Consider the following 23,751-nt stretch of genomic DNA (forward strand, 5'->3'; position numbering starts at 1 on the left):
GTGAATACATGTCATTATTGACAAAAAATAAACACAGGTTCAGTATAGTTATTTGACTGAAATATTTTTTTTTAAATTAATCATAAATTCTTCTGCGAAAAAATAATAATTAAACAGTTTCTGTTGAACTTTTGGCATAAAAACATTTCAAATTTATAATTTCAGTCTAATAACTATAGTCTATAAAATGAATAACTTTGAATTTTGACCGTTAGTTTTTACCAACACGGCAAATATAAAATCCCTCTGTCAAAAAAGTTACTGATATTCTTTAAATTGAGTGCCAGAACGAATCAGACAGGTAACTCTTTTTACTTTCGTGAAATAGAAAACGAAAATAATAAAACAAGTGACAGTTCTTCCTCTTCTACCAAAAATCAACACGAAATGTCATATTTGTCAAAAGTAAAATGTCATCAGCTTTTGACATTTCTAAATATCAGGCCAATGCCGTCTCTAATAGAACAGCCTCGGAGCGAGATTTATGACGTCACGCTAGTTAGATACTATGGATTAATAAATACGTTTTAGAATACATGGAAAACATAACTATTCCTCGTATTTTTGAAATCAAATGAAAATCAAATTTCTCATGTCAAAAAACTCCCAGACACCAATTTTCATCTAAATATTGACGTTACTTCATAAATTATTTGAAAAAAACCGAGATAAAAATGAAACTTCTACACCTTGTTTCTCCGAAACTAAGCATTTGAGGACATACATTTATACGAATTTTAATTTTCAGAATATGCTGCCGAAGTTTCCGAAATACACCCTGTATAAATCTCTCAACATTAATTTATAAACTCAGTTTTTTTAACTGTAGTATTTGGCTTATTACACAGGGTTAATTGAAGGGTTGTTTTTATCCTAATTTTAAAACACCCTGTGCAATAATTTCGTGAGTAACTTTTCTTAAAACATCATTTTTTCGATCGGAACCATGCAACCATGTCCATGTCCCCTCAGCATTTTTGTTTTTTGACTCATGTCCTTGGTTTTTAAGAGCGAAATGAACTTGCCATCAACAATTTGTAATTTTTAATCATTATTTTATGAGGTTATTTTTTAGTATCACGAGGTGGCTTTGGTGACCATTATTATAAAGTCGTATCGACAGTGATTACAACTCAGAACACCAAACATTAAAAATATTTCACATAGAAGATTAAAAAGTGACACAATACAGGCTTGGTTTTAATAAATATTAGTAACACTCACAGAACTAAGGATATTAAAAAAAAATACTGTAATAACCAAGTGTACAAAAAAAAACGAAGAAATGAATTCAAGTTATTTAATAAATAGACGAAGTTGAGTTTTATTAAAAAAATTAAAACCAAAATGAAAATAAAAAATATAGTCACGCACATAAAAAATAAAAATAAAACAAAAAATCTCATGCAAACAAAAATTTATTATTAATATATTTTTTTAGATAAATAACAGAAACTAAAAATAAACAAAAGAAATAATAAGAACAAACAAAAAAAGCAAAAATATACCGAGCATGCAAGGAAATACCTTTATCATTATAATTATACAGGAAAATATTCTTCAATCCTCTACATCATTTTTTAAAGTTCAACTTGAGTGGTCAAATGGAATTGCAACTGTAGACTTTGACGTAGTCTTGAGCCCAAACTTATATCCACCTGGTCGAAGTTACGAATAGCCCTTTCTGCTATTACCTTATTGGTTTGTTTCAGCCAGTTGACCATGTTGTCAATTGTCCTTTGTTTTTCATCTTCTTTCAGAACCTACATTTAAAATTAAAATCCTTTTAGATTAATTTATTCAATCTAAGGACTGAGGAAGGAGCTATTACTATCTATATATTTTATATTCATGCATTAGAGACGTCATGACCATTTTTTGACATTTGTGAGCAAAAAAAAATAAATAAAATAAATGGTAATAACAAATAAATAAAAAAAATAAAAAAATTAAAAAATAAAAAAATAAAAAAATAAAAAAAATAAAAAAATAAAAAATAAAAAATAAAAAAATAAAAAAAAAAATAAAAAAATAAAAATAAAAAATAAAAATAAAAAAGAAAATATTATACCCTCGTCCACAAAAGCCCAGCCTGAGTAAAGTTATCTTCTGAACCGTTGTCTGTTCTTTGAGTGTGAGCAGATAGAGGTATAGAGGGATAGAGAGCCTTAGCTCTAGGGTCGTTCCTAGGTCCGTTGAAACTGTTCGGGAAATAATTGGGAGCCCCGCCCTGGCTTTTGATCGTGGCGAATCCGTCTCTGTTGAAATTATGTATCATCTAACGAATAAAAAAGAACAACTGCATAATAACATTGAAGAGATTTATATATAATATAGAAATTAATTATTAATATTATAAAAAAACGGTTTTCTGTAACAAAAATCGTAAATAAAATTTGGCTCAATAATGAGATGTGTTTTATAAATAAATAATAAATATCTCATTAATGAGATTGGTTTGTAAATGAGACTTCTGGAAAAAATTAAAAATAAATTATTATATAAATATTATTATTTTTGTGAATAATTGCTTGGAAACAATAATTATTTTTTTTGCATTTCTTTCTAATTCAGATTATATTTCAAAATTGTAAGTATATGACAAAAATGTTTCTTATAAAAAACTTTCCAATAAAATAAAGTGTCGTTTTTTACTCGGGAATTTTATATTAACTTGATTGACCTAAATACCGGGTGTGTCTCAAAAGTGGTTCACTCCTATAAGTTTTTTATTTTTTCAGATAAAAAAAACGAGATTTGGTATGTTAGTAAATATATGACATAAATTAGGATTGATTGACGTATTCAATTGTTTTATGTAACTTTTTTTGTTTCACCGCAAATGAACTTTTGATTTTTAAATGGTACCCTCCTTTCAATAAAAAGGTACCCTCGGTATATTTTTACTTTATTCGATAGAAAATGACACTCTGAATAGAATGACATATCATATGTCAACTTTTGACTTTTTCGCTTAAAAAAATAAATCGTACTTTAAATTTCAACCTAGAGTGTTATGGCTGTATTGAAAAACAATTGAATATGTCAATCAATCCTAATTTATGTCATATACTAACATACCAAATCTCGTTTTTATCTGAAAAAATAAAAAACTTAGAGGGGTGAGTCACTTTTGAGACGCACTCGGTATATGTTTTTTTTATTGAAACATAGCAAAATAAAAACACTATATCACCACAATACACCAAAACACTTTTACTTTTACACTGGACGCGCGTTTCGCTAACCATGTTAGCATCATCAGCAGATGATTATAAACTAAAGTACAATCTACAAGTTGAGCGTTTATATACTCGCTCAGTGGACACCGAGTGAGCGTGGCAAAATCTAGCCAACCGAGTCAGAGCCCACTGAGCGTAACAGTTAGATTTCCGCCACTAGAGTGGTAGGAACAAAGAACTTGAAGGAATTGGACCGTTGTCTCTGTTCATACTATCTTTACATTTATTAATTCTGATGCTTTCATATGCATCTAATTGCCTGTAATTTGAGACTTGTTTAATTAATTTTAAATTATTAAGATCTATACAATGTTCTTTATGAACAATATGTTCGGCAACGCAAGATTTATCCGGTTTACCATATCTATCTGAGCTAAATGTTCTTTAAATCTAGTTAATATTGATTTTCTAGTTTGCCCAACATATTTCTGATTACAATCTTTACAAGAAATTTCATAAATACCCGACCTTTCCAGTGGAGGTGTTTTATCCTTTGGATTACCTAATAATTGTTGTAATTTATTATTAGCACTATACACAAGTTTATAATTTACATTCTTCAAAATTCCTTTTAGACCACGGGATAACTCTCTATCAAACGGCATCGAAAAATATTTAGACGTGTCTTTCTCCACTTGAAAAGTCGAATTTTCAGAAATCATTAACCTATACCTACGTTTTCTAATTAATTTATCAACTAGTGAAGGAGAATATCCATTACACTCAGCTACATTCCTAATGTAATCTCTTTCTATTTCATATCTTTCTTTGGAAAGTGGGAAACTAAGTTATCTATGAACTAGGAAATTTAAACTAGCCATTTTATGTTCAACACTATGATGTGATTCATTAGGAATATATCTGCGTGTGGTCGTATTTTTCCTATAGATATTAAATTCCAGGCAATTATTAATATTTCTAATAACTCATACATCTAGAAATGGTAATCTGTCGTTGTTCTCAATTTCATGCGTAAATTTAATGGAAGGAAAACGATTATTTAACTTAGAAATAACATTATCTATGGTGTCTGAATGTGTGTCAAAAACAGCAAAAATATCATCCACATACCTAAACCATACTCTTGGAAAATACTCAAACTGATTCTTAGCCTCCACTTCAAACCTGCTCATGAATAAAATAGCCAAAAATGGAGACAATGGATTACCCATTGCTGTACCGTCCCGCTGTTCAAAAAAGTTGTTATTAAATTGAAAACAATTTTGTTTCATACATAACGATGTAAGCTCAATATATTCAATCACAGTTTTGTTGTCGAGACCATTTGCGTTCAGTAATTCCTTCAAGTAGCCTAAAGTATGTGGAATTGGAACACTTGGGAACAACGAAGATACATTAAAGGAGACCAAAATTTCACCTTCATGCAATGTTATATCTTTAATTTTGTTAATGAATTCAATATTATTTTTAACTGAGAAAGAAGGTTCATGATCAGGTAAATTTTCGAACTCCCTTGATAACCATTTTGCCAAATTATAAGTCGGAGAACCTACAGCCGAAACAATTGGGCATAGACTTGTCCGGTTTATGAATTTTTCCTCTTTTTTTTGCTTGCAATTTCCTCTTTAAAGAAAGATCAATAAGGGTGTTACATTCTTTTAAAGTTTTTTTAACGTCTGCTACCTTCTTAGACAAATTATTCTTTTTCAAATTTATGTAGGGGCCATTATCGATTAAGTTGTTAACCTTATCGTAATAGCCTTTTTTATCTAATTTAGCAACCTTATTTCCCTTATCAGCTTTTAGGTAGAAACATTCTTTGTTACGCAAACTCTTGACAATATTGTGCTCCTTGTTAGATTTTAATGATTTACTTGAAACGATATTTTTTGAAACATACCAAATTAAAAAAATATAATTGATTTTTTTATTTCTATTTTTAATTTTTAAATATTTGAAACAATACTTACGGAAGGAGGGGCGTTGACAGCTAACTGAGTATTATTAACGCCAAGTCTGTACCTGTGCGTATCAGCGTAATTGAAAGTACGTCCCTGCAACATTCTGTCTGGGGAAAAGTCGATACCTAAAAATATTATAATCCTAAGTTTGACTTTCTTGGGATATAGGTTCAGGAAAACGCTGATTAGGTTTTCATTTGGTTTAAAAATCTTTATTTGGTTGTAAAAAACAAACGTTTCGGCTAACAATTTAGCCTTCATCAGTGTCCTCTCACAACAAAAGCAGTGTCGAATATTAATATCCAAAACCACACTTACAAATTATCACACCACACAAGTGTTAATAAATTTCGGTGTTAAGAATAATAACTTTTTAAAATGTTATGGTGGTTTAATCAATTCAGAAATTTTTGTTTGATTAATTGTAATGAACATTATGTTATGTGTGCTGTGCTAATTTTAAGTGTGATTTTGGATATTAATATTCGACACTGTTTTTATTATGACAGGACACTGATGAAGGCTATAATGTTAGCCGAAACGTTTGTTTTTCAAAACCAAATAATGATTTTTAAACCAAATGAAAACCTAATCAGCGTTTTCCCGAACCTAAATCCCAAGAAAATCAAACTTAGAATATTTAGAAACAAGGTTCAAGAACTCAAATTTTCCAAGAAAATATTAAACTATGTTTTATAATGAACTTCATCTTAAGAATCTAAATACTATTGCAAAATCAGCCACGCAATAAGACCCAAGCAGCATTTGGACGTCAGGACAACGTTGTGTCACGCGACCAAACGTCGGGGCGCAACGTCGGGACAACCTCGTGCCAACCCTCGTCAGCACTAGTTTGGAGAATAATTTTTGGGTCGAAACGACGTTGGATACCGACGTTGGCTAGCAGCCTAATTTAGTACAAACTGCAACGTTGTTTAAAATTCCTAATTCATAGAAATACAAAACTATAATAATATGGCGTCTAAGTCGCGTTTTATCCTAAATTGGGATAATTATAGTAAAAATATTATTTTTATGATTTAGTTAGAGACATATGCCAGATGACAGTAAAAGAAAACAAAACAAAAGTATTTAAGTGTGGAGGATGTTTGAAGATCATAATTATTGAAACACTTTAACCGACTCTGTAACTCGTTACCCAAGGCAAAAAAGTTAAACGCAAACAACTTTATTGATAAATGTATTGTTTCTATTTTGAAAAATACTAATGGGCCTTAAAATTAAAGAAGTTTTAAAAAATTTCTTGAATTTTTTTTAGTAAAATGAGAATAATTTATTCGCAGTCGAAAAAATTGTTTCCGCGTGTTGTTTAGGGTCAAATATTTTAAGTTAATGTATTCAAAAAGCAGGAATTGCTATTTTAGGAACGAAACAGTTTCTTATTCAACAACATGGCGGCTTTCACTTTGTTGTTTGGGAGATTAAGATGGACTAGTTCGAGTAGTCGCATGCCTGGACTAATAAAGTCGTAATAATAGTCGCAAGATTGCCTAATTGAGTCATCCTAGAGTCTAGCTTGTGCCGACCTCTATATTCTAAATAAACGAGGGAGTGGATAAAGTATCGGTAATATGTCGATGTATATTTAAATTTAGTTTTAAATGTACCTTTCTTATGTCCCATTTTAATTAAGTTTTTTTTATAAAAACAAAAACAGCACTGAACTGTCTGACTGAACAGAACAATGAAGTGAAAATTTAAGATTTAAGGTTATGGTTCAATAAAGGTTCAATACAGTTGCAAAAAGGTAGTGGCTCGACGTCCTACCAACGTAAGAATAAGGAAATCTAAACAACATTGGAATTAGTAAAACAGACGATGTTTGCATAAGGTAAGCTAGGTAAGGTTTGCATAAGTAAAGCTGTAGATCCTGAAAGTGACGTCGGAAAACTCTTTATTGCCCAACATTGTAACTACGTTGTCCGAATCACCTAAAGATCACTTAAGCAAAAAAGGTTACAAGACAACGTTTATTCGACGTCGCAGAAGCTTTTACTTTGTTGTAGTACTAGTTCAACGTCGGCACAACGTCACAACAACGTTTACATTTATTTTAATACCCAAGGTACGGAGCTAACTATTTTTTGTAACTAATCCAACGTTGTGTTTAGTAAACATGTGGTCGCAAGTCGTGAAAATGCTACTTGGGGACCATCAAGAATTTAGGCGACCTAGATGGCAAATTTAGGCGACCTAGATGAGATTAGAATTCAAATAAATTAAAAAAGAAGCAAATCAAAGATAAAGAACAAATTGACGAGATTAAAAACAAAGAACATATTCAATCGCTTTCATCATCATCATTTTCAGCTTATTCAACCATTTCAACTCACATACTTAGAGATACTCTCTTGGTAGTTGGGCTCATTGTTGTCTATTCTTGGCTATGCGGGCCCAAGTTATCCCTGCTAATATCCTATTATCATGGTCCCATCTCAGGTTTGGTCTTCTTCTAGGTCTTTTAATCCCTCGTGTGTACCAAGCTGTAATTTTTGTTGTCCATTTGTTGTCTGTTCTTTTTGCCAGGTGTCCTACTCATTGCCACTTTGGGGATTTGATTCTTTGGATGATAACCTTTGAAATTTTTTATTACCTAGGTCTTTTGTTGTATTCACTCTATTCTTTTATGGTCTTTGTTGGTTATTCCCAGCATATTTCGTTCCATTGAGCGTTGTGTGACCTGCAGTTTCCTTATAACGTCCGTTTTAAGAGTTCATGTTAACTTAATTCTTCTGTAGATTTCTGGTATTAGAGATCCCGAGTTGTGTATATTAGTTGTCCGAAATTTACATATTCTTCTACTATTTCCAGTGTTGTGTTATATATTAGAATATCTTTTCTGTCGATTAGTTCGTTGAATATTACTGTATTTTTTGCTAAATGCATTTTGAGACCTACTTTATTGCTAGTTAGTTAATTTGTTTCTAGTTCTACAGGACTATTGGAAATTAGGACTATGTCATCAGATAATCTTGGCTAAATATTCTCCATCTATTTTTAATCCTTTGTTGGTCCAGTCCAGTTGACGGAAGATTTCTTCTAGTGTTGCTGTAAACAGCTTTGGGGATATCGCATCTCCCTGCAGCATTCTTTTGCTAGTTGGGAACTCTGGGGTTGTTTTATATATCATTATATTCTTGCTTTGGCTTCTTTGTATATATTGGCGAGAGTTGTTTCTATGTAAGGCTTGGCATTATTATGTCGATCCCATGAAAAATACAAAAAGTCTCGCCACAATACAAAAAGTAATGAAATCCCATGTAAAACCAAGTTAGTTATTTCGGTTAGTATCTATGAAAACACCTATTGAACAACTTTGTTATAATTTTTTTTTGATCAATAATTGCATTCGTCTTTATTTTTATAACAATTATAATGACTTAACAATTGCACGTGAACATCGAATAATTTAGTTTAGATTTTGAATCATATGTAATAAATAACTATTCAAAAACAAAAATTAATTGTGTGAATCTTCGCCTGATGCAACTCTGGATGCTTCAATCCCATCTAAAAATATCCGTGTGAATATTACAACGGATTTTTATGGGACAACAGCGGGGACAACATTATTTTCGAAAAATTCTCACGAAAATACGCGTGTTTCTCTATTTTTACACTGAGATCTATAAATAAACGCCTAGATTCTTTTTTCTATTGGATGCTTTCGAGAATAATGAGATCCAATTAATAAAAAATTGCATCGCGCTGCTCAAGAAGATATTTTTAGTTTTATGATACATAGATGCAGGGTCACACTAAATATGATATATGAGATTGATAGATACGGATATTCTAGAGTTACAGAAAAATTAAATTATCGTTATTTTTTGATGTTATTTTTTGATATCACGAGGTGGCTTTCTATATTAAAATTTAAAAAATGTTAAAAAGTAACCATACAGGCTTGGTTTTAATAAATATTAGAACTAAAAATGAAAGTTCCAGGGCTGACACTTGCTTGGGATCATCCTCCACAAGTGGCACACAAGCTACCACCTTCTCCAGCAAGGGTCGGGAGCCTACCTCTAGACCCAATAAGCGACACAAGCTACCGTTTCGTCTACCCGGCCTGGGTCAACCAGGCGGGCTAGACGATCCTCTGAGAGTAGGTCTTAGCGGAGCAGAAGCACGGTGATACCTCCGACTGCTCCACGAAGGACTTGCTCCAGAGGAAGCAAAAGCGAAAACACTCCTCCGAAAAGGGGAGAGTAAAGAAACCAAGAAACAACCTGACTCATCTCCAAAGAGCAAGAGAGGGAGCGAGAACCTCTCACCTCTTCTCCGGCAGGGAGAGAAAAAAGCCAGGATGGAAAGCTGTCCAACACCGGGAGACAAGCAAGGACATTATCACCAGCTTTGCCGCTATTGCTGGACAAGTGAAAATGGCGGTGCTGCCAAAGGATTTCCCAGAGGTTGCTCGACCCAGAGGACGACCAACCAGCAAACGTCTCTAGAGACGTTTGCTGGTTGGTCGTAAGAGGCTATACTGGACGAAGTAGTGGCGATCGGATCGCAACACAACGATCTACAAAATGTGGGTCAGCTGCGTTTTGCGGGGATACACTGTCGGGTGGGCATGATCCTCATAGATTGTGTATCTCAAGAATCGGTGTTGGTACACGGACGGATCCAAAAACGAAAAAGGATCTGGCGCAGGAATTTACTGCAGCAGTCCAAAGACTGAGATCTACCACAGTCTTGGAAAACACACCACGATCTTCCAAGCTGAGCTATATGCTATTGAAACCTGTGTGCAACTGCTGGTAGAACAGCAATACACCGGGAAAACAATATGCATATTTTCGGATAGTCAAGCTGCGCTGAAAGCACTTGAGGCAACGAAAAGCACGTCTATGACGATTCTTCATTGTAAGAAACTACTCAATATACTGGGAGATAGGAACAAAGTGTCGCTAATATGGATACCGGGACATGTCGGCCTAGAGGGAAATGAACGTGCTGATTCCCTCGCCAAAATTGGTGCAGGCTCGCCATTCGTGGGCCCAGAACCGACACTTAGCGTTCCTAAAAATCTTGCAAGAGACAGGCTGTGTGAATGGGTTAGGGGTGAGACATTCCGAGACTGGAATGACAGTCCCGGAATGGAGCATGCCAAGAAAATCCTAGCAGGGCCATCCAAACATAGAACAGGAGAACTCCTAAAGGCCGGTAGGAATGGAACGCGTGTGCTCACTGCAGTGTACACGGGCCACTGCTGGCTGAGATCTCACCTACAGAGGACGGGACTGGTGGAAGACGCCGAATGCCGACTCTGTATGGAAGATGATGAAACAATGAAGCACGTTATGTGTACCTGCCCCGCTGGGAGCAGGACCAGGTTTGAGATGTTTGGCAAACCCATGCTAGACCTATCAGACCTAGGAGACATATCGCCCTCAGACATAACGGCCTATATTAAGAGGCTGGGTCTTGAGGATGAACTTTGACGTTCTTGTAAATTAGAGCTTGTAGAAACTGAGCCACAATAGGCCCTCGCGGCCTCAGTGGAGGGTCCCCTATGGGACCCACTCTTAGTCAAATACAAATACAAGAATCGTTGAATTGGTTGGTGGAAATCGCACCTAAGCGTAAAAATTGGCAAGAGCCGGAACTGGTTGCAGTGAAGGGAGAAAACATCCCTAAAGGGGCGGCCATTACGGTCTTTCTGCCGAGGAGCAAGAAACACATCTTCGATCTGCACAATCTTCGACATTAAGAACCATATTCAATCGTACAAAACAATAATCACCAAAGCCACCTCGTCAGCAGCGGTGGATACAGAGGGGGGCCCCATGGGGCCTGCCCCCCTTAAATCTATGAATTGGGTTAAATATTGCGTTTTTGGGTTAAAAATGGCGACCTAAAAAGCATATTCAACATTACTTTTTATTTCGGTCCCCCTCCCCCTAAAATAAATTCCTGTATCCGCCCCTGCTCGCCATTATGAAGAATAACATTAAAAGTAAAGATAACTTGAAAACATTGCAAAATGTTTGTGGAAAGTTCATTTTGCTCTTAAAAATTAACCAAAGACATGGTTCTGACGAAAAATAATGTTTTAGGAATATTTGCTCACAAAATTATTGTACAGGGTGTTTTAAATATTGAGTAAAAAACAATCCTTCGATTAACCCTGTATAATAAGTAAAGTACTAAAGTTTATAATAAACAGATTTTTCGAATTAAAGTTGATATGTTTATACAGTGCAAATATTTTCAGGGGTGGTATATTTCGACTCCAGGAACACGTCTATGAGGTTTTTTCGCAAAAAAATATGTTGACAATCGTGCATTTTCTTTTAAAATTCACTGTATATTTTTCGAAAACTTTTTTGAACTACCTGTTCACCGCAAATTTTCCCACGGTATAATTTCTTAATCTCTGAAATTACCATAGTTACGGCTACTCCATGGTTACGGCACTAAAAGGGATGCAAATACAGAAAAAATCCGGTGGCTCTCAAAATTTTTTCAAAAAAAAAACCATTTTTTTTTAATTTTCAAACTTAAATAACTCGGTTATTTTGGACTTATCTGAAAAATGGTAAAGAGAAAATATGTTTCTTTTATCGAGATCTACCAGCCCTGAAAATATTTGCACTTATTTAAGACTCACCCTGTATATAGTTTGCTAAAAGAATCAAGGAAATTTATATTTAAGGGCATTGTTATATTTTTTATATTTTTAAAAATATAACATATCAGACTTGACCAAAATTTTTTTCGTTGTGTTTTTTGCATCTGGGTGTATAAAAAATACACAAACATTTTGTTCTCTGATTGTTTAAGTAGGTATTCTGTGAGCATGAAGTGTGCAGTGAAGCATGCAGAAATGTCTACATAAAGTGCTATAAAAATAGTTCACTAAAATCCATAAATTTAATGCTTGCTGAAACGCTGGTAAATATGTCTAGTAAATTATGCCAAAGTGTTAAATTTAATAGGAGAATTTCGTAGCTGTCAATTTAAACTAAATTTAAAATCCATTTTATTTGATTTTATCGATTTTTGACATGATATATGTTTTACAGACCAGCCTAAATAATATAAACGTCACTAAACTATTTTAGATAGAATATAAATACATACATAGAAATAAATTGATTATTATTACCGGAAAATGTTATCAATAAATGAGTTTCTAAAACGTTGTTTTTTACTTATTTTAAATGGAACACTCTGTATTTTGTGTCGTAACTAAATTTTTATTTTTTATTCAAATTTATGTGTTTTGTTATACATATTTTATTTTTATATACATATAAAAAAAGGTTTATTTATATAAATGTTGCATGCTTTATAAGATGCAAGTTTTTTAGTCTAGAATACCCGATGTACTATTGCCGGACCCTGTATAGTTTCATTTAAGTGAGTCTTTTAGTCAATGAAGTGATGAATTGAATGTTTTTGTATCTGTAAGATATAAAAAATAATTATTAACACATATATTTTACCTGGAATGATATTTGCAACATTGTAAGCCATCTGCTCCACGTCAGCAAAATAGTTACTAGGGTTTTTATTCAAAACAAATCTTCCAACGGGAATCAGAGGATAGTCTCCGTGCAGCCACACTTTGGTGTCGTCAAAAGGGTCGTACTTGTTAGCCGCAGCCTGCTGGGGAGTCATTATTTGCACGTAGAACGTCCACGAAGGGTACTTTCCACTCTCTATGGCGTTGTACAGGTCCTCCACGTGGTAATCTGGTACCACTCCGGCAATCCTGTCGGCATCGGCTTGGGTCAAGCTTGCCACACCTAATTTTTTCAAAATATAATAAGTTTAAAAATTGTTCTTGTTTCTATAAAAATTATACAGGGTATCCCAGAAATAAGCGCAAGTGTTTTAACTGGTAGTATATTTCGACCTCGCAGAAACACGCCTATGTGGTATTTTTTTGCAAAAAAAAAATTATGAAAATTTGGAATTTTTTGAAAAAAATTATGTAATTTTTTTTAGTTCTAAAGTTAAGTTAAAAACATAATTTCTTGATAATATGGCAACATAGGTAGTAGATTAAATTTACATAAAAGAAAGTCTAGAAAAGATCCAATGGTTCTCAAAATTTAAGAAAAAAAAGCATTCTTTTAAAGGCCATGGGATGATAAGAATACCGAATCGGCCCCAGAAAGAAATCGGGCTCATAATTTCAGGAAATATTTGTACCCATAAAATACTTCGATACAGCAAGTGTCAGATTTTTATCTATAACCCTGTCTGAATAAATCGAAAAATACTGAAAATCAGTAAAAAATTGTAATTCTCAGCGTCTTGTGAATCGAATGATCTAGGGACCGGATATGTTTTGGGGCTCGATGGTAGCTTTTTAGAAAAAAAAATAAAAGCTATATCCGTCCCCAAGAACCTAAAAAAACGAGGTTTTATTCTTCATTTTAATTTTTTAACCGTGTTACGATAACCGTAAAAATATGAAACTATTTTTTTGAATTCCTCATTCAATTTTCGATCAAATTATCGGCTTGGGAATTTTTTTTAAACGGTACTACACATCGAAAAAAAAAAATAAAAATCGATTTTTTGCCCAAAAATCGATTTACAATATTAAAATAATTACTATTATACAGGGTGGTCGGAACTGTATTCCGGAAACTTCGGAAGCATATTCTGCAGATAAAAATAAGTAAAAAAGTTCGTACAAATGTATGTCCTAAAATGCTTAGTTTCGGAGATACAGGGTGTAGAAGTTTCATTTTCATTTCGACTTTTTCCAAATAATTTCTGAAGTAAAGACAATATTTGAATGAAAATTGGTGTCTGGGAGATTTTTGACATGAGAAATTTGATTTTCATGTCAATATGGATCCTACTAGTAGAGGGCGCCACGTACATATTTCTTAACCGGTTTGAAGAGTTATAACTTTTCTTCCGTACCTGTATAAAACTAATGGGTAAAAAAATATACATTTGCGACGTTTTTTACGTAAAAAAGGTCTTTTGGTAAAAATCGCTACGAATAATGGTTTTCGAGATATTTGGAATCGAAATTATTAATACCTGTCATCATTGACATTAATTAAACAGGTTCACTAAATAGTTATTAAACTGAAATCATAAATTTGAAATATTTTTGTGCCAAAAGTTCAACAGAAACTGTTTTATCATCATTTTTTGCAGAAAAATTTATGATTAATTAAAAAAAATTCAAATTTATTATTTCAGTGAAATAACTATCTACCCAACGCGTTTATTTTTCGTCAATATAATGACATGTATTGACTATTTCCACTCTAAATATCTTAAGAACGGTTGCTCGTAGCGATTTTTACGAAGAGATATTTTTTACGTAAAAAGTCACAGAGATGTGTATTTTTTTAGCTCGGTGGTTTTATACAGGTACGGACAAAAAGTTATTACGCTTCAAAAGAGTTAAAACACATGTAGGTGGCGCCCTCTACTAGTAGGAGTGATGTTGACATCAAAATCACATTTCTCATGCCAAAAAACTCCCAGACACCAATTTTCATCCAAATATTAACGTTACTTCAGAAATTATTTAGAAAAAATCGAAATAAAAATGAAACTTCTACACCCTGTATCTCTGAAACTAAGCATTTTAGGACCTACATTCATACGAACTTTTTTATTTATTTTTATCTGCAGAATATGCTGCTGAAGTTTCCGGAATACAATTCGGACCACCCTGTATATTAAGTAGAGTTAAAGAACATATGACTCAGATAACATATGGTAGACCGGATAAATCTTGCGATGCTCAGCATATTAACATTCAGACGATAAAGATCATTGTATAAGATATTAATAATTAAACAAGACGCAAATTACAGGCAATTTGATGCATATGAAAGTCTAATTCCTCCAGTTTCCTGTTCCTATTGCTCCAGTTTCGGTAATTAATTATTAAATCGGTTGCTTTTGATTCTCTTGGCTAGTTCTGCCACGCTTGGTCGGCGCCAACTGAGCGCCTATATAAACGCTCCATTTGTAGATATTAGTTTAGTTCTAATCAGCTGCTGATGATTTGTGTGTTTTGGTATATTGTGGTGACCTAGTGTTTTATTTTGCCATTCTATTCTATTATAACCAACAACAAATGACATTTGTTGTAGTGATGGGCAAAACTGTTATTTTTAGATAACAGTTGAAACTGTTATAGTTATTTATAAAAAACAGCTTAAAATAACAGCTTAAAAATAACAGGTTTCTTTATTTTACTGCTAAATATCTGAAAGAGTATGAGACGGTCATCGCCAGGCGTATTAACGCAGTTGCAAGTTGCAACAATGACGTGTTCGGTGGTAGTATTTCCAGGGTGTCAAAACATTTCTAAATATCGATTGTTATCTAAAATACCTCTCTAAAAACGGTGGTTATTTACAAATAAGCGCTGTTTACAAATTGCGATATAAAAAAAGCCATAATTAATATCAGCGTCCCGAATTTATTTAGTTGTTTTTACTAGTACAATAATCGCAAAAGTTTTGTATTTTATCATTTCACGAGTTGATGATCCTGAAAAAATCAATTTTTGAGCAAAAAATCGATTTTTAATTTTTTTAGATGTGCGCGGTACCGTTTAAAAAAAATTCCCAAGTTCATAATTTCTTCAAAAATTGAATGGGGAATTAAAAAAAATAGTTTCATATTTTTACGGTTATCGTAACACGGTTAAAAATTGAAATTAAGATATAGCTCTTATTTTTTTCCCAAAAAGCTACCATCACGCTCCAAAACATATCCGGTGGCTAGATCATTCGATTCACAAGACGCTGAGAATAACTTTTTACTGATTTTTAGTATTTTTCGATTTATTCAGACAGGGTTATAGATAAAAATCTGACACTTGCTGTATCGAAGTATTTTATGGGTACAAATATTTCCTGAAATTATGAGTCCGATTCCTTTCTGGAGCCGATTCGGTATTCTTATCATCCCATGGCCTTTTCAAAATAAAATAACTGGGTTGTTTTGGACTTATTTGAAAAACGGCAAAGAGAAAAAAATGTTTCTTTTGACCAGATCTACCATTCCTTACACATGCACTTATTTCTGGGACACTCTATATAGAAAAGAGTACCTTGGTCGCTTAAATAATGAAACTTGCAATAGAAAAACTCTCCTTTGGCGTTGATAAACGAGAATGTATTGGCGCCATAACCGTGCATTTGCCTGTAGCTAGCGGGAATGCCTCGGTCAGTAAACATCATCAGAACCATATGCGTAGATTCCGCTCTCAGCGAGACAAAGTCAAAGAAAGCATCATAGTCAGGGCGAATGTTTGTCACCGGATTCCTATAGAAAAATAGTTATTTTTTTATACAAGACAATAAAATGGTACGATAAATTCAATTTTATCGTCGTGTATAAAACAATATTTTTTACCATAGCGAGTTACATTTTAAAAATATTCTTAAATTATTATTTCAAGGAATTTATTACGAGTAGAAAAAATATTGTGCTGGGTTGGCGTTGGTTTCTATGTAATTTGACAAATAAATAAAGCTGTCTCATGGCTGAGAAACTTAAATGGAAATGACGGTTCATTAAAAATAGTTTTTCCTCCAAGATGCAGAGGCGCAAAATATTAAAACTGTCAATATTATCAATGCAAATGTCAATATCTGACAATAATAAAATTTGATTTTTAACTGTCACTCAGAGACGCTTCTGTTGTGATTTTACGGTTTGATTTCGTTTTGATTTGTCGAATTATTGTAAAATTAAATTCCTTCAGAGTTTTTGCCAGTAGTCTGTTTTAGACAATGTTTTTTAAAAATGGTGGGACAATTTGTGTTTTGTATAGACTCTTAATTATTTTTTATCATGGAGTTTAATTGTTGTACACCTGGTTTCCGAAGGATATAATGGTAAGTAAATTAAACATATCTACTTACAGTTATAGATTTTTTAAATTAGTACTGCTAATAAATGCTACTTGCTGAGCAGTTATTTAATTTTTTTACGGTGAATTAAGGACGCGCGTTGAGTTATATTAGCATGATCAGCAGATGATTACATCTAATTTAATTTGTTTTTATTATTTCAGGTCTCAAACGGAAACAAACTGGGAATCTTGCCTACACCAAAATTATATAGCCGTTTCCAATTCACTTCAAAGGGAGGAAAATTATGTAAAACTGCCTGCTATTTGCTGAAAACCGCCAAAGATTAAATTATAACTGTAACAACTTAATATATACTATTTCTAGTCTTTTTAATATATTTTTTTAATTAATATCCGACATAAGAACACTTTGTATGCTTTTAATTAAGTTGATTTATCGTTTATAATATGTTCGACCTAATTAAAAGCACACAAAGTGTTCTTACATGTATGTCTAAATTTATTTTAAATTAACTAAAACAACCCCCCTTCCCCGCACCCCTCTCTTCCATTAGTATTTCTTCCTCCGACTACCAGAGGCGCCCTTGTATAATAAGATTGAAATGTATTATAAGTTGCCTATCTATTTAATAGTATAAGTCTTTCATCTATGAGCTGTCTCTTTAGTTGTCAGTTTTCAGTCAATATTTTTTAATTCTTGTTCGTGTCGATTGCTGATTGAATTGGAGCCAGAAATGGCTCAAAACAAAATAAGTAAATTACCAACAGATATTCAGGCTGAGGCGACAAATGCCATATCCAAACTACTTTCATTTAAATCCCGAATAACTTGAATGAAAAGGAATACAAAAATTTTCAAAAATGGAAGCAATTAAAAAACGTGCGTGAAGACATAAAGTTTTTAACCTGTCCTCGCTGTTAGAGTATCATTTAATCTACCCTTGTGGTTAAAGTACTATTTTATCCACTATTTTTGATAGACAGCTGCTATGGAAAATATATATTTAATTAGAACTAAATTAGGCGTATTTAGTTCTAATAATAGAAGATTATTTTCTTTTATCTATGGTTCTAATCATCTTTTGATGATGTTAACATGGTTAGCGAAATGCGCGATTTTTTTCGTAAAAAATGGAAAATGGATGTTCATGCAAACGAGGCTTTATAATTTAAAAATACAAATAAATTAACAGTTACACGGAAAAAATAATAAAAAATGGCCTATTACCTTTTGAGGGCATGTATGAAGCTGGGAAAGTTGATAGCATCGTTAACGAAAAATATGGGACTGTTGTTCCCTACCAGATCCCAAATACCGTCTTCAGCATAGAACTTGATGGCGAATCCACGGATATCCCTGTAGGTATCCGGATATCCCCTCTCACCGGCTACTTGAGAAAATCTGAAGACACATAAAATAATCAAGCAAAAAAAAATTAAATTACTTTAAGAGACATAATTAATATAATACTTAAAAACATTTAGCGTAAAAATATATTTGAATCATCTTGTATATTGTTACAGTTATAAAAAAACGCTGAACTGAAAACATTAAATAAGAAACCAAAAAAACTTGATATGAAGTACTATGTAATAAAAAACGGCGTTAAGATGGTTTGAAACTGACGATCGATTGGTATTCCCCATATAATTTTACATTTACATATAACAGCGACTAGTTAATATTGGTGACTGCGATCTTCACCGATCTTCATTTCCAAGCCAACTCTGACGCCGTTTTTTTCTACCGTATTATACACTGGTTCACCCTCTATATTTTGTTAAACAAATAATAACAAGTTTATTTCGATACTTTATTATTTCTGTTGAAATCAGTTTGTATCTGTGTATTACAGTTATTATAGATATATGTTGGGATAATGAGACGTTGAAACTAGGAAGAAAAAGACTAGCTTCACACTTGTCTCTTTCTAAATTAAAATTGAAAGTTTCCATCTGTCAATTATACGGAGGAAAACAAAATGTTGATATTTTAGTGAAAGTTTGAAACACTCTGTGGAATATTTTAACAAAGCAAAGAATTTAAAAATAATTTTATCGTCTACGTACGTCTTTTCCCGATAGTTTGTTTTTGATTCATCTCAATAGCTTTATTTTTATTGGAGATATTCGCTTTTGAATAAGTCAGTAATTATTACAGCAATTTTAGTATTGATTTTGGGTCCTCATCAACACACTTATAAAATATGTAGTGTATATCTTTTTTGTAATATCACAGTCATTGAAAAGTGAAAAGTCATATTATTTTTTATTGGCGTTTACTTTAGTAGAGATGGTTTTAAGTTCTGCTATTGCTGCTTTAATTGATCATGGTAGATATAAACTTTAGGACTTAAAACCCATATCTGTTAGAATAACTGCCCAACTTACATAAATTATAAACACTATACACTATTGTATAGGTTTGTTGACTAGGACCAAAAGCAAAGGAATGGCTTTAATGTAAAAAATTCAAAAAAATGTTAGTGTCTTCTTCAAAAGCGAACTCTCCAAAAAAAATAAAGCTATTAAGATGAATCAAAAAACAAACTATCGAGAAAATAAAAACCTAGATGACAAAATTATTTTTAAATTCCTTGCTTTGTTATCGTACTCCACAGGGTGTTTCAAACTGTCACCAAAATATCAACGTTTTGTTTTTTCTCGTATAATTGAGAGATGACAACTTTCATTTTTAATTTAGAAAGATATATTAAAAAGTCAAATAATTTAGGTACAAATTGCTTAAAAATTTATTATGAAAATTTTAAGGTGCCCGTTTTTCGTACCGGTGAGTGTAGTTGTTATATTTAAAAAAAAACATTAAAGGAGTCTCTGAATGCCCTAGGATTATGTTTAAAACAAAATAACTTACCTGACAGCAATGGGCGTCTTTTTTCCGATATTGGAAAACACAGTGGCGGCGGTGTATCGGGTTATATCGTGGGTAACCTCGAAATATCCGAACGCCCCTGCTCCTTTGGCATGTACCACTCTCTCTGGTATCCTCTCTCTGCTGAAATGAGCCAATTCATCCAATAAGATCCAATCTTGCATCAGGGTGGGTCCGTGGTACCCTACAGTCTCGCTAGCTGTTTTCATACCTACAGGATCACCACCACTGGTGGTAATGACATCTGTATTATCCTGAAAATTGATTATTTAATTAAGAAATGTCATTCAAAAAAGCATAAAGTTAAGAGTCCATTTCACTAGTCCGAAAAAGTAGCAAAATAATGCGTTCGGCATTTAACGTTTTACGTAAAACTGGCTAGGGATTTTTACACAAATGAAGAAGGAAATTAAAGATAAAGGATTATGCTATATCCGTATTGTAGCACATTTTTAGACAACTTCTTTATTTTTAAGATTTTGATGGTCAAACATCATCAAAATATTCCTTATGTTTGGACTAAATTTTCTCGAAAATAAAGACAATTTAAAATCTCGTTGCAATACGGAAATAGATTGAAGTTTTGTGATTACAGTGATATATAATTTATATGATTTTGTAACAAATTGCTCGCTATTTTATGGTAAATGTTGAACCTCTGCAAACCTTAATTAAGCCTTCCAAGCACGAGTGTTTGGAATTTTTGGTGTGGCTTAACACGACAGGATCGGGTTACACCTAGGGAGATTTCTGAAATATAATATACAGGGTGGTCCGAACTGTATTCCGGAAACTTCGGCAGCATATTCCTCAGATTAAAATAAGTAAAAAAGTTCGTATAAATGTATGTCCTAAAATGCTTAGTTTCGGAGATACAGGGTGTAGAAGTTTCATTTTTATTTCGATTTTTTCCAAATAATTTATGAAGTAACGTCAATATTTGGATGAAAATTGGTGTCTGGGAGTTTTTTGACATGAGAAATTTGATTTTCATGTCAATATGACTCCTACCAGTAGAGGGAGCTCCTACATATTTTTAACTGGTTTGAAGAGTAATAACTTTTCGTCTATACCTTTATAAAACTACTGAGTAAAAAAATAAATATTAGACAGTTAAAGCACAGCCAAAGACGTAGACGTAAAAGTGTCGTTTGACATGTACGCTTGCGCAGTGAGAAATTCACTTGCGTTTACGGATACGTGATACGTATCTTTACGTGCCTTTACGTACGTACAAAACGCAAACGTATCGAGCCGAAGGAGTTTCGATTTTCACCCGAATGATGCCGAAGGTACAAATTCACAAACAACTCGTTTCCACAACTGGCTAGTAATTAAGTTATTTCATAAATTTGGGGGCTAGATTAAGAGAACTGGGCCTATTTTATTACAATAAATTAGTATGAAAATATTAAGCATCATAATAAACTCATTTTGGAATCTATCTAATTAAATGCTAGTTCTTAGCCAAAGTCCATATGAGGATTCTAAAAGATGGAATCTAATAAATAATCATAAAACTGTGTCTGTTTTCCAATATTTTTATTACTAAGAGCATTTTAAGTTGTAAGGACTACTTTCGGTAATAAAATAATTTCCATTTATAATTTTCTTCATTTTTCGATATTACTTTTATATATTTAATGTGGAATCAATGGAATAATAGATACCGGGTGAATAGAAACATAGTGGTGAATAGAAACAAAATTTCTGAAAAAAATCAAATCACGATTAAAAATATTCAAAGTAAAAAGAGTCGACATATCTAATTTTTCTATCATTGGTAATACACAATAAAATGTAAAAACTATATTTTTATCTGTGGCAGCACTGTTTCTGTCAATCAGCTCATCAATAAATGTGAGATCGATTTATCACCTATTTTGTATGGCGCGAAAACTTTATAAATAAAATATTTATTTTTAAAGTAATACATAAGCTGGTACATGTAAGTTGTCATATTATATGTATTGTTATTTATTGTTAAACCTACTTAAATATGTAATAATTTACTGTTTCTAATCACCTTGTTGGAAGTAGAATAGATAAAAACATTAACATCAATGTGTGTTTCTATTCTCCCCAATAGCAGGTGAATAGAAACACAAATGTTATTTTTATTTAATATTTATATGCATATTTTTCAAAAATCAAATTATATGTATACGCAAAGAACAAACAAAGACCCATGTTTTAAAATATTCGGGAAAATAATACCACATTTTTATCAACCGGTATATCGCTAATAGCCTACGAAACTGTTTCTATTCACCCCATTTTACGGTATCCATTTTCAATTTTAAAATTAAATAAATTGTTTCACAAAATAATTTGGAATTACAAATTGCGTTACGAAAAGTACCATTTGCGTTACGAACGTCAAAATACTTGCTTTAACTCTTGTTTACACGACAACGCAACGGCAGACGTAACGTAGGTTTCTGCGATACGTGTCGAGAGATACGTATACGTATTGTACCTTGCTTTAACTGTCTATTTACGACGTTTTTTTGCGTGAAAAAGGTCTCTTGGTAAAAATCGCTACGAGTAATGGTTCTCGAGATATTTGGAATCGAAATTATCAATACCTGTCATCATTGACATAAATTAAACATGTTGACTAAATAGTTATTAGACTGAAATCATAAATTTGAAATATTTCTGTGCCAAAAGTTCAACAGAAACTGTTTTATCATCATTTTTTGTAGAAAAATTTATGATTAATTAAAAAAAATAAAGATTTTCCAAATTTATTATTTCAGTGAAGTAACTACCTACTCAACGTGTTTATTTTTCGTCAATAATGTCATGTATTGTCTATTTCCATTCTAAATATCTTAAGAACGGTTGCTCGTAGCGATTTTTATAAAGAGATATTTTTTACGTAAAAAGTCACAGAGATGTATATTTTTTCGCTCGGTAGTTTTATACGGGTACGGACAAAAAGTTATTACGCTTCAAAACAGTTAAAACACATGTAGGTGGCGCCCTCTACTAGTAGGAGTCATATTGACACCAAAATCAAATTGCTCATGTCAAAAAACTACCAAACACCAATTTTCATCCAAATATTGACGTTAGATACTTCAGAAATTATTTGGAAATAATCGAAATAAAAATGAAACTTCTACACCCTCTATCTCTGAAAGTAAACATTTTAGAACATCTATTTACACGAACTTTTTTACTTAATTTTATTTGCAGAATATGCTGCCGAAGTTTCCGGATTACAGTTCGGACCAGCCTGTATATTTCCTTTGGCCATACACCCGCTTTACCCGACTCCTGAGAGGGACCCGAACAGTACAGCGTAATATACTCTAAAGCTCTTTTCATTTACACACTAACTATTTTAAAACATTATTTGAAAAATAATTTTCATCGTAGGAAAATTTTCTATTTAATTCAGTTTTAAAATTTATTAAAGTAATCGAAAAAAAATATAGCAATGTACTTACTTCATGTTTGTTCGAGTACAGCAACAGCTGATTGGCTGCAGGTGTTCGATCATCATAGTTTTCGTGGAAAGACATCTTCTTGTTTGAAAACTTCCCCTTGCTTGAACAACATCAACTGAAGCACCTTCGGCTGGATCCAAGACTTTTATATCAAGCGAATTATATTTTTGTTCTCACATTATGCATTTTATACCGCAGCGGACGATAAGGATATTGCCGAAAAAAATGCGTAAACCGCACGAAAATATTTTCTTGCAATATCAATCTTAACCAAAAACGTAAATATAATATGAGAGCATCGTACCCTGAAGAAACCTAAAGATTTTTTATGTAAATATGATTAAATAAACATATAATTGAATCTAAAAATAATTGAGATTGTCAACTA

General features: G+C 32.6%; 2 protein-coding genes across 3 annotated transcripts in view; one reads left to right on the top strand and one right to left on the bottom strand.

Moving 5' to 3' along the window:
• The window catches only part of LOC115886051 (xaa-Pro aminopeptidase ApepP-like), a 130,528-nt gene that overhangs the window by 10,650 nt on the left and 96,127 nt on the right, over positions 1 to 23,751 (top strand). The gene's annotated exons all lie outside the window — the stretch shown is intronic.
• Positions 1,405 to 23,514, bottom strand: LOC115886053 (catalase-like). Its single transcript, XM_030905080.1, has 8 exons — positions 23,364 to 23,514; positions 19,888 to 20,159; positions 18,241 to 18,414; positions 16,245 to 16,459; positions 12,643 to 12,945; positions 5,174 to 5,289; positions 2,072 to 2,278; positions 1,405 to 1,763 (listed from the first exon to the last, which is right to left on the bottom strand). Exons 1-8 carry the CDS (start codon positions 23,436 to 23,438, stop codon positions 1,581 to 1,583), a joined length of 1,545 nt encoding a protein of 514 aa, XP_030760940.1. The 5' UTR covers positions 23,439 to 23,514; the 3' UTR covers positions 1,405 to 1,580.

The sequence above is a fragment of the Sitophilus oryzae genome, unplaced genomic scaffold, assembly GCF_002938485.1.
Source record: "Sitophilus oryzae breed Bouriz unplaced genomic scaffold, Soryzae_2.0 scaffold_466_pilon_pilon, whole genome shotgun sequence".
Classification (NCBI taxonomy): Eukaryota; Metazoa; Arthropoda; class Insecta; order Coleoptera; family Curculionidae; genus Sitophilus; species Sitophilus oryzae.